Consider the following 12,044-nt stretch of genomic DNA (forward strand, 5'->3'; position numbering starts at 1 on the left):
CAACACTGCAATGAAGCTACCAGGAAAATCCCCTAGTTGCCACATTTTGGCGCCTGTTCGGGGACACTGATGGAGAATTCAGAATGCCCAATTCACCTAACAGCACAACTTTCGGGACTTGTGAGAGGAAACTGGACACCCAATAGGAAAGCCACGCAGACACTGGGAGAACGTGCAGACTCCGCACAGACAGACACGGGGAGAACGTGCAGACTCCGCACAGACAGTGACCCAAGCCGGGAATCAAACTGGAGACCCTGGCGCTGTGAAGCAACAGTGTTAAACGTTGTGCGAAGAAACTGAAAAACTGGATAGAGAATAGGCAAAGTGATGCTTTGGGTATGGATCTTTTGTTAAACCTGAAAAACATTTATAAAGGAAAAATGGGAAATGAAAAAATAAAAAAATTAAAACATAAATCACCGTCAGTGGAAGTTGAACTGGTGAGATTTAAAATAGGGTATCCACCCGACTGATAATTACAATCAGATCACAATTAATTGATAATAAATTTGCTTCTTATAGAAAAACTAAATTGCATAGAATTTTTGATTTAAAACTATGAACAAGTAGCAGAATAATACAGTACAAAAGGAAGTCATTCAGCTTTTGTACGTGTGCTGATACTTCAAAGAGCTATTCAATTACCTGTCTTTTCCCCAAGAGCCTTACATTTTTTTTTCCTTTGAAGTATAGATCCAATTCCCTTTTGAAAGTTACTATTTAATCTGCTTTCACTGCTTTTTCAGCCAGTGCATTTCAGGTCATCATAACTCGCTGTGTAAAAAAACATCTCTCCCTCTCCTCTGTTCCGAGTGTGAATTATCCTAAATCTGTGCCCTCAGGCTACTGGCCCACCTGCCAGTGGAAATGGCTTCTATCTATTCTATCTAAATCTTTCAGAATTTTGAACACCTCTATTAAATTTTCCCTTAACCTTCTCTGAATTATTGCACCTTCTCCAGTCAATCTCATTAGCTTTGGTAGACAAAGCTGCCATTAAAAGAACCACGAGCAAAGAGTGTTGAAGTGTGAAATGGATGTTGAAACCATGTTAAGTTTGTCCATATGATTGCATTAATTATATTTTAGTGGATTCAGCTGAATTGGACATCAACTTGAACAATTCATTCGGCGAACTGTTGACAAAATATAACAAAGTCTCGGGTATTAAAAGGATTCACACCTCCTATCAGAAGAAACACATACATGAACCTCATGTTCTCTAGCTGCATTAGCATGCCTGCATTGTTGCTTTGCTTCCACCTACTTTGTCTGTCGTACAGGGCAAACTACAAAAATGATTAAAAATAAGAGAAGTCACAGAAAAACAATGTTACACCATATATGGTATGTACTGGCCAGTTTTGCAAGCTGGCAAGAACAGCAGGTCAGAGCCAATCAATAATAAGCAAGGTGTAGTTGTCAACTAAATGTCAAAATTAGATTAAGTAATGTTGTCAGTTCCTGCAGCCTTCACATAAAGTATGGTTTCATTAAACTACTACCAGTAAATACCCTCCTGCAATTCAGAAAAACTGTAGAAATATTTTGTTTTCCAGTACTTTAGGTTGTGAGAAAAGTCTTGTCAATTGATCCTGCATAACACAAAGGCGATACTGATGCTTCCTCAACTCCCAGCTAATTCAGTGTTTCTATTGCATGAGTGTACCAAGGTATTTCAGAGAGGTGGAAAGGATAAATGAGTGGGAGAGTTAAGTGGGCAGCACGGTAGCACAGTGGTTAGCACTGTTACTTCACAGCGCCAGGGTTCGATTCCCGCTTGGGACACCATCTGTGGGAAGTTTGCACGTTCTCTCCGTGACTGCATGGGTTTCCTCCAGGTGCTCCGGTTTCCTCCCACAAGTCCCAAGAGATGAGCTTGTTAGGTGAATTGGACATTCTGAATTCTCCCTCTACGTACCCAAACAAGCACCGGAATGTGGCGACTAGGGGCTTTTCACAGCAACTTCATTGCAGTGTTAATGTAAGCCTATTTGTGACAATAATAAAGATAATAATAATAATTTAAAAATCACGTATTGTTACAAGTAGGCTTCAATGAAGTTACTCTGAAAAGACCCTAGTCGCCACATTCCGGCGCCTGTTCGGAGAGGCCGGTACGGGAATTGAACCCGCGCTGCTGGCCTTGTTCTGCATTGCAAGCCAGATGTTTAGCCCACTGTGCGAAACCAGCCCCTTGTTTGTAACCAGATTGTTATATTGTTGTTGTTGTGTTTTCCTTGTGATGTTGATTGAGGAATAAATATTGCCAAGACATTGGGGATGACTCCACTGATCTTCTTTCATAATAGTGCCAGAGGATCACTTATATCCACCCAAGCAGACAGATGGAGTCTCTGTTTAACATCTCACCTATTACAATTCCCATGAATATTGATAACTTTGAAAAAATATTTGAAGGTCCAGTTTATCAGTTGAATAGGTGACTGACCCAACAAGATTTCACATTTAAGACTTTTACTGTAACAGACTGAAAGTACTATTGACTAAACACTCTGTTGTAGGCAATGTATATTTAAAACTATAGCACAGAACTTTTAAAACTTTGTCACGTATGCACCACATTCAACTCTTCCAGAATCAGTCCAAAAATTCTTAGCTTCTGAATGTTTACTTCTGTTCTTTTTCTTTCCCAGACTGGTAACTGCTCACCCCAGAGTTATCCTTAATGGCGAGTGCATTCTTGGCAATTTGCCCTGTACTGCAAGCTAGGGGAATCTTCCAACCTCATGTTAACTCATGACTTTTCAATCTGAGCATGAGCTTCCACGGTTCGGATGCTTGAACCACAAAGCCCTTCAGCCTCTTACTGCTCTCCTCCATCTCTCCTGGACCCGAGAAGCCTAAACCACCTGTGACAGTGTGATATTTCAAGAAAGCCTGTAACCCAATATTAAAATGGCTTTGTTCCCTTCCCCATTTCAAAGCCCAATATGAATCATATGGGTCTTTTATCCAGACAGAAACAATAGTGAGCACGCCTTGAGATTCCAACTCTCTTACCTTGCAAGTAAATGGGTGGTTTAGAGCATAACTGTCCACAACCCAACATCCTCCACACATTCCTGGGACTTTGGAGACTCTCAGTCTATCCATTATTAACATACAGGTGTTGCCATTGTATCCAAATGTTAACACCATTGTGCCTTTTCCCCAGGTAAAAAGAATCTGGGTCCCCTCTAATCTCGAACAATCAAATCACCCAGACTTGCCGTCAGACATACGTCAAAACAGGTCACATGACTCCCTTCATTTTACCTTAAATTAAATATACAATCCCAAAACATAGCAATTTTATAAACCTTATAATTATAAACACATCTCAGAGTCAGCATCTCCAACAACACCACACTCCTTCAGTATTGTACTGGAGTGTTAACATAGGAGTTTTGGGCTCAAGCTCTGGACTGGAGTGGGACTTGAACTCAGAGGTGAGAGTGCTACCACTAAGCCACGGCTGACACAGAATGCAGGCCCAAGTTGATGTTGATAGGATGGAGCTCAAGAAGCTGAACAGAACACATCTCAATGTTTGGATTAACAAAAATAATTTTTGGCAGTGGAATGTGTGAGGTACGTTTGGAGGAAGTTAACACTAAAGAGGAAGAAAACCTGGTATAGATATTACAGCTACCACAACATCTCAGGCAATATTACCAATCAAATTAATTTTTCCTTGCAAGATGGGTCAAATATTTTCTGGTCTCTCTGGGTAGTTCTTAAAATAGTTGAATCCTTAATTTGAAGTATAATCACTATATGAAAGCCCCCCAACCCCGACCTCACCAAATCTTGGCCACCTGGTTAAAATCACCCCGATCCAACTAGCCTCTGACCAGGTGACTACCGTCCAACCTTAACCAACTACCCCCCCGACGACCTGACTACTCACTAACCCGAACTACAGATTACCCCCCCCAACTCAACAAATCCAAGCTGGCCCGGCTAACCTTAACCCAATCCGGCTACAACCCCAAACCTGACCCACCTATCTCCGTGACCTGACGAACCCCCAACCCAACCAAAGCCTGTTTGAGCTAATTCCACTCGTACCCTAAAGCCCCTTGCTTAACAACCAGCTACTTGTGGTACAGATCAAACGTATTTACTTCTACAAATCTCCTCTCCACCCCCCATTGTATAAAGATTCACATCTGGTTCAGTTAGTGGTTTATACATCCGAGGATGTTCCTATGTCTTCTTTGATATACTGTTCTATATTTAAAAAAAGCACACTTATAAATTTCTAATAAGAAACTGACCACGCCCATACTTATAATGGAAACTGCCTATATAAATCTGTCACATTGTATTTACACCATGGCACCACTGGAGATGCTGCAGGGTCCCCCGCTAGCAGGAAAGTACACCAATGTTTATTGTCAGTTCCGTTATAAATTGAGAGGTAAGAATCTTTAATTGAAGTATATCAATAAGTGGGCAACATATGATCTTAAAATAGGGATAAAATTACATCTGCATGCCCTGGTTTAATGCTCACCTGTCCTCCACAACGTTTTGATTGTTTTTCCAGCTCCCACCTCAAAACATATTGTCAGCTCTCCAATTACTGCAAATCCCAGTGCTTCTAAAACCTTGCTGCCTGTATCCTGTCATGTCGAAACTCTCCTGTCCATATTGCCATCATCCATGATCTACATATGCTCCTGGTCCCTCTAATGCCTCAAATTTAAAATCCTCATCTCTGTGCTTAAATCTTATGTACTCACATCTCCCGATTTCCGAAATCTCCTTCTAACCAACTCCCACTGCCCCAAATCCTCCCATTCTTGTGATTCTATCATCTTTTCAGTTCCTTTGTCCAGCCATGTCCAATCTAATTACCATGCACTCAGCCACCAAAGTTGGTTCCGCTCTCTTATTCCCTCCAAGCTTTTCAGTCTCTCCACCTCCCTCATCTCTTTAAATACACTCTTTAAAATGCATTCTTTGACCAGGCTTTTCGTCAACTTTCCTAATCTTTCCTTCTTTGGCATAGTGTCCGTCTTTCCTTACACCCTAAACATCTGAGGAATTGTTTCTATTAAATGCACAATAAAAAAGCGAATTGCAGTTGGTTCATTCCTGGCCGACTAAAGGAAGAATCACTAATTGTACGAATGTCCTTCCTTTGAGAAAAGTCCAACTAAGCAGAAGGAACAGCAACAGTACACACTTTGATATTTTATCTGCTGATTCATGCAAAACTGTTTTTAGGTAATGAGCACCGTATAAATGACATTTGTTGCTATTGTGTAGTAACCAACAACAAATGCACTTTAAAATGTTTGCTAAATTAAGTGAACAAAGAAATTACAGTTCTGATTTTCAGCTACCCTGGCACAACTTGCAGCATCCAGAGAGCTAGATCAACACGCTTACCTTGTTTCCTCCTGTGATGAACTGCTTACTGCTGGATCTGCCAAACTGTGGATGAAGAGCCACTATCTAAAATAAAAATAACAAAATCAAATTGAGAATGGCCAATAGCATTTTTGTGGTTCTTTCTTGGGATCTGGGTGCACTGGCAAGACCAAGATGTCTTTCCTGTTCCTAGCTACCTGGAGAAATTGTTGGTGGGCCATCTTCTTGGGCCACCAGAGTCCATGTGATGAAGGTGAGCCCAGAGTGCTTTTGGGTAAGGAGTTCAGATCTGCAAGGAATGGCTCAACCTTAGCTTGACAACAATTGTCTGCAATCATTTGATTACCCCTTCCAGTATTTCCTTTGTCTTGTATTTCTTATATTCCTCCCATGGCATCCTCTAAACATCTCTCCTTAACTTACTGCAATTACATCAGTAAATACCACCTTGCCTCACTGCATCCAATTGGGAGCAGCAGAATCAATGTATCCTTGTAACTCCTATCATGTGTACAGAATGTTCATGGTTTTAACTCCCCGAAGTGAACCTTCCTTTTTTTTTTCCCCTGCACAACAAATTTTGAATGGGGGCTGGTTAAGAAAAACACTAAAAATGCAAATGTCACTTGATGGTTCATTTGTGAAGCACAATACAGAGTGACAAGGTTTATGTCATTTATAAGTAATAAGAAGCATTACACACTTCCCTCAGCTATCACATTTTCTGGCAATGAATATGCTGCCATGGTAGACAGGAATCGCTTCTGAGTCCATGCATCAAGCAGGCACATAGTGAAACACTCTTAATTTACATATGTGACCAACTACTGCTGCATGAGATATGTATATGAGCACAAGAACTGATGTTTACAGAATTTTCTCAAATTAATCACCGATGTACAACCGTTTTCTGTTACTACACAGTAGTTACAAATTAGTTCTGCTTCAACAGATTTTCAGCTTTTCACAAGATTGAAAATCGATAAAACTCTTCCTAGCCTCAGGGGTACAGCAATGAATGGTAGAATGTGGGCTTCTTTCACGAAATTCCCGACACAGGGAGATTCCAACTTCAATGCCATTGATCCGCATGTACTTTGCCAAGGAAGGCAGGAAATAAGTGTGGCATTTCAGTTTAGCTGGTTTGCAGATGTTGCTTACTGTATGTGGCATCAGAAAAGTAAGAATGAATGTGAAAAATGTGAAGAAACTCAACAGAACATTTTAGTAAGAGCACTTATCCATCACACTCGACCTATCCCCGTTTTAAAAGCCAAGCCATTACAAGTAATAATGATTAGTTAATCAATTTGTGTTTAAGAGGGCTGAATGGAGTAAAGTATTGTCACAATGCCTTTGCAGCAGCAAGGCCAGGATCGAACCTGGGTCACCAACGCCGTGGTAGCTGTGCTAACCACAATCTTGCTAAAACTATACAAGACACTAGTTAGACCACCCCTGGAATATTGTGAATAGTTTTGGCCCCATTACCCAAAAGAAGATACAATGGCAATGGAAGAAATCCAGAGACAGTTGGTTCTGGGTATGGAGGGATTTTCTGATGAGGAGAGTTGAATAGGTTGTACACATTTTAGTTCAGAAGAATGAGAAGTGACCTTATTGATTTTCAGGGGGCTTCACAGTGTAGATGCTGAGAGGCTGTTTCCCTTTGTGAGAGTCTAGGACTAGAGGGCATAACCTCAGAGTAAGGGCTCCCCACTTGATACAGAGATGAGGAAAAATTAATTTTCTAAGGGTAATGAGTCTGCAGAATTTTTCCATAGAATCATAGAATTCTATAATTCGAGGTGGTACAGTAGCACAGTGGTTAGCACCGTTGCTTCACAGCGCCAAGGACCCGGGTTCGATTCCTGGCTTGGGTCAGTGTGCGGAATCTGCACGCTCTCCCTGTGCATGAGTGGGTTTCCTCCGGGTGCTCCGGTTTCCTCCCACAAGGCCCGAAAGACGTGCTTGTTAGGTAAATTGGACATTCTGAATTCTCCCTCGGTGTACCCGAACAGGTGCTGGAGTGTGGCGACTAGGGGATTTTCACAGTAACTTCATTGCAGTGTCAATGTAAGCCTACTCGTGACACTAATAAAGGTTATTATAGAATCCCTACAGTGCAGAAGGAGGTAATTCGCCAAATCAAGTCTGCACCGACTATCCAAAAGAGCACTTACCCAGGCCCACTCCCCCGCCTCATTCCTGCAACCTAACCTGGACATCTTGGGACACTTAGGGGCAATTTAGCATGGCCAATCCATCTAACCTGCACATCTTTGGACTGTGGGAAGAAACCAGAACATCCGGAAGAAACCCACGCAGACACGTCGACAACGTGCAAACTCCCAACAGTCATCCAAGGGCGGAATTGAGCCTAGGTTTCTGGTGCTAAGGCAACAGTGCTAACCACTGTGCAATCGTGCCACCCATAGAAATTAAAGTCGCTGTAGTCCCCGAGGGCAATTGACTGCCGTCTCCTTTTGAGAGCAGACTGGTGGTGATTTAGCCTAAATCTCACCACACCTCAAGCAAAGGGTGAGGTAGAGAAGGTGGGACCTTCATGAATAGCCTCAGCCAGTACAGGAAAGGAACCCACACTGTTGGCGTTGCTCCGCATCACAAACCAGCCATCCAGCCAACTGAGCTAACCTTTTAACTGCAGAGGGCTGTGGAGGCTGGGTCATTAAATATATTCAAAGCTGAGAGAGACAGATTTCTAATCAATCAGGGAATCAAGGGTTATGGGAATAAGGTGGGATGATCTCAATAATTGGCAGAGCGGACTCGAAGGGCTGAAAGGCCTATTTATGCTTCTACGTTTTATAGACTCTTGGTCCAGATAGAAGCATATATGGTAACAATAGATGATTCACAAAAATCCGAAATGCCAATATAACATGAGCCTTACCAGCTGTTTTTCATATTCTGCAGCTATTGATTTCAAGAGCATTGGGCCAGCACAACTACAGCCTTGATTTGCATCTAATTCATGATATACCAGGCCTGGTAGGACTTGATACTATTGTTAAAATAAATAAATTGTATTCAATTCCCTTTACAACCTCAGGGCATTCCACAACCAATTATTATTTTGAAGCGTAACTACTGTTGGAATGTCAGTAACAATTTGGTCACTGAAAGGTCCCAGAAATTGCAAGGAGAGAATGGTCAGATTATCTATTTTTAGTCCTGTTGGTTGTGGGAATATCTGGCCAGGATATTGGGGAAGATTCCCCATTCCCTGCACTTCAATAATTTACTTGAACACAAAATTGAGGTTGAGATTGCTTAGGGTGTGCTGCACTGTTGGAGGTTCAGTCTTTCAGCTTAGTTACCAAACTGAAGCTCCATCTGCCCTCAAAGTCAATGTAAAAGCTTCCGAAGTACAATTCAAAGAGCAGCAGGGCTGTTCTGCGGTGTTCTGGGGAAAAAATCCTCTCAACCAACATAATTTAAAAAAAATAACAATTTCATTTATTTCTCTGCTTTTCTTTGGACATTGCTGCATGCAAATCGGTTGCCATGTTTCAGATGTGCATGACCAGTTAGTGTCCTGCGAAGGGTCAGGTTGTATAAAATGAAAGTTCCTTCTGTCTCATTGAGCTGAATAGGGGGAGGGAACCATATGGTCATTTTTACAAACTTCACAGAGCTCTTCTTCTCCGTTAGGTTGAGCAAGTCCGCAAAGCCGCCGTGCCCCCCCCCCCCCCTCACCTGCGCCCCCCCCCACAAACCAGGTCACCATTTAAGAGCATAATTCAAAACAAAAACAAAGATGTAGTAAACCATACTCTTGGTAGCACTTAAATTTTTTTTCTTTTAAAGAAGGCAAATGATGGAAAGAACCCTGTCCCTTTGCTAACTTTGGTTCGAATAGTAATTCGGAGATTCTGAGGTCACCAACTGATTGCTACCCCTTCCACAAATATTCAAATCCCTCCACTATTGACGAACAGTAGCATCAGTGAGTACCATCTACCAGACGCACTGCAGGAACTCGCCAATGTTCCTCAGGCAGCACCTTCCAAACCCACGACCACTACCATCTGGAAGGACAAGAGCAGCAGATACCTGGGAACTCCACCTCCTGGAGGTTTCCCTCCTAGTCACTCACCACCCAGACTTGGGAGATATATCGGAGTTCCTTCACTGTCACTGGGTTAAAATGCTGCAACTCCTCCCTAACAGCACAGTGGGTGTAGCTACACCTCCGGGACTGCAGAGGTTCAGGAAGGCAGCTCACCACCGCCTTCTGAAGGGCAACGAGGGATGGGGAATAAATACTGGCCTAACCAGTGACACCCATGACCCGTAAATGAATTTTTAAAAACTCCCACAGCAGAAATTGCCATCTGTGGTTGAAATGTTTAACTTTAGTAAAATTCAGCAGGAAGCCTCTGAAAATATTGATAAAACCATCAATTACGTCAAAAGGAGCATAGCAAGACAGAGATAAATCTTCATGCTGAAATAGCTGTGAATCAAATGCAGATTTTGCAATTGCCAAGAAAATTCAGAATGCAGTCAAGCACCTTGAAGTGAAATGGAAAACTCCCACCATGATATGGAATGGTGTCAATGGTGGGGAAGATCACAATTTCCAATTTGGTATCATTTCACCAAAAGATTAAAGGGTTCATTTTACAAGGCTCCCAACCTGTATAGAGCCACTCTAGGTGCAAGCACAGGTCAGAGATAGAGTTCATAGTCCCAATTCTTCAACTTGCATTCACTATTAGTAAGATTGCATGTTCCCTGTGGAATTGTGCAAGATTGTCCCTCTGTCGAGGAGAGAGAATGAACTGACCAAGTTAGACAGAAATGGAGCAATTAACCAAAAATATGGATGCTGTCGGTGCTGATCCATGGAAGTTCTTTTTGAAAAACCAAGAGAAGAATTGATAATGCACATCCAGTTCACTCTTTCACAGAAACATGTGATTTCTCCTATCCCAATTTCTAAAATGACTTTGATTTTTTGGCATGTGACCCTTGCCTGATACCATTCCAGGGAATGTCCACCATGCTCATACTGCATAAATATGCTCACAAAACATAAAGATGACATGGGCAGTAGCAGAGAAGAGTCGCTAAGACCATTTTAATTTTAGTCCAAGAGCGATAAGGACTGAAGGAATGGCATTTATTTTACTTGAAGCGTAGACTGTTTTGAGAGTGATCCAATTTAATAGTGAGAGCTGTAAGGAATAAACCTTACAAATGAGTGAATTTGTCAGACTCGATAGACAAGGCCCTTGGACCAAATACAAATGAAAAATTCAAAGGACTAGGAAATGAGGGAAAGTATCAAGTATTCTTAGACTAGTTGAACTGGTATACAACATAATTATCTGCCGTGCTTGCATAGGGCTGCAACCAGCAGCACAATATATGCTGCAGAACCCACCTGCTGCCACACTTCGTTTCGAAGTTTGGTCATTTAGGAGGATCTGAATTCTTAATGGTATGATCATTGATAAATGCGGCCAAACGTCTCTGGTCCTGAAGGTTTAATTATACAAGCTTGCAGACACATTCCTCCGTTAACGAGCGTTGAAGATTTACATTTGTTTTACCTTATCTCTCCTTCAATTTCATCAGTCTTCCCAATCTGTAGCGCATTTCCTGCACATGGTTTAAATCAAATTGGACTTCTTGGGTGGAATTTTCCTTTTTCAAAACTAAATGTGATGGCAGGCAGGTTCCGCAGTGCGTATTCTGCTTCTTGGAATGGTGGAAAGTCGTACCCGATTCCACGCTTCGAAGCTGGTTAATTATGCATAGGGGAGTATCTCCAAGTCACATAGCGAGTCAGGAGCTGATTTTTCCACCCCACTATTATCTGGTAAGGTCAAAATTCTGGGCGTCATGTTCAAACGCCACCCAAGTACACGCATCTCACTCTCTCCAGCTCGCTTGTCTCCATGACACGCATAGATATGTCAGCGAATTAAAAGACGGCTGCATCTTTCTTCCCCCACAATGCCCCCCCCCAGGCCTCGATAAGGACTGTGGGTCCCATGGACAGTTCTAAAAAGCACACCAAACTCATCTCTGGTTTGGGAGGCCAGCGCACAGGATGTCAGCATGGCTGGCCATCATATCCACAACGCCATCCAGTGCAAGAAGGATAATCGCATCCACTCCACAAGGGTCAAATCATCCTTCAATTCTCTCTAATATGAAGAGCTCAAGATGGCATCATGTACTCAAAGGAAACCTTTCACACAACCATTAGCGAGGAACACATATCACCACTGATTTACTCATGGAAAGTTTCATATCACCACAATATCATCAATCATTCGGCACACACTATATCCTCAGCCCTTCTGGGGAAGGCTCAACACTCACAGCGGACATGCATGTAGCCCAGCCGCAGCTCAATCCCGACTCATCATATGCCTTTCTTTTGCCTTCATCAAGGACAAGCCTGCCCACAACAGGCAGGATTGATCCGAGACCGGAAGAGGGGCTGCTGCTATTGTACCCATCACAGAATATAAAGATGATACTACCAAGATCGCTGAGGAGGAGGACAAGGATCACTCCTGGAAGGGGAGATTGTATTGTCTCGGCAACTTCGCCTTCAGTTTATCACATTCTGACAATCACAGTGGGTGACATGCAGTCTTGTAATCTGCATTCTC

General features: G+C 42.4%; 1 protein-coding gene across 4 annotated transcripts in view; it reads right to left on the bottom strand.

Moving 5' to 3' along the window:
- Window positions 1-12,044, bottom strand: part of vps41 (VPS41 subunit of HOPS complex) — a 267,921-nt gene that overhangs the window by 132,168 nt on the left and 123,709 nt on the right. For all 4 annotated transcript variants that reach the window (XM_072467229.1, XM_072467227.1, XM_072467228.1 and 1 more), the window contains exon 7: window positions 5,407-5,472. In XM_072467229.1, the coding sequence (XP_072323330.1) occupies window positions 5,407-5,472 (66 nt within the window). The remainder of the gene's footprint in view (window positions 1-5,406; window positions 5,473-12,044) is intronic.

This window comes from Scyliorhinus torazame, chromosome 11, assembly GCF_047496885.1.
Source record: "Scyliorhinus torazame isolate Kashiwa2021f chromosome 11, sScyTor2.1, whole genome shotgun sequence".
Lineage (NCBI taxonomy): Eukaryota > Metazoa > Chordata > Chondrichthyes > Carcharhiniformes > Scyliorhinidae > Scyliorhinus > Scyliorhinus torazame.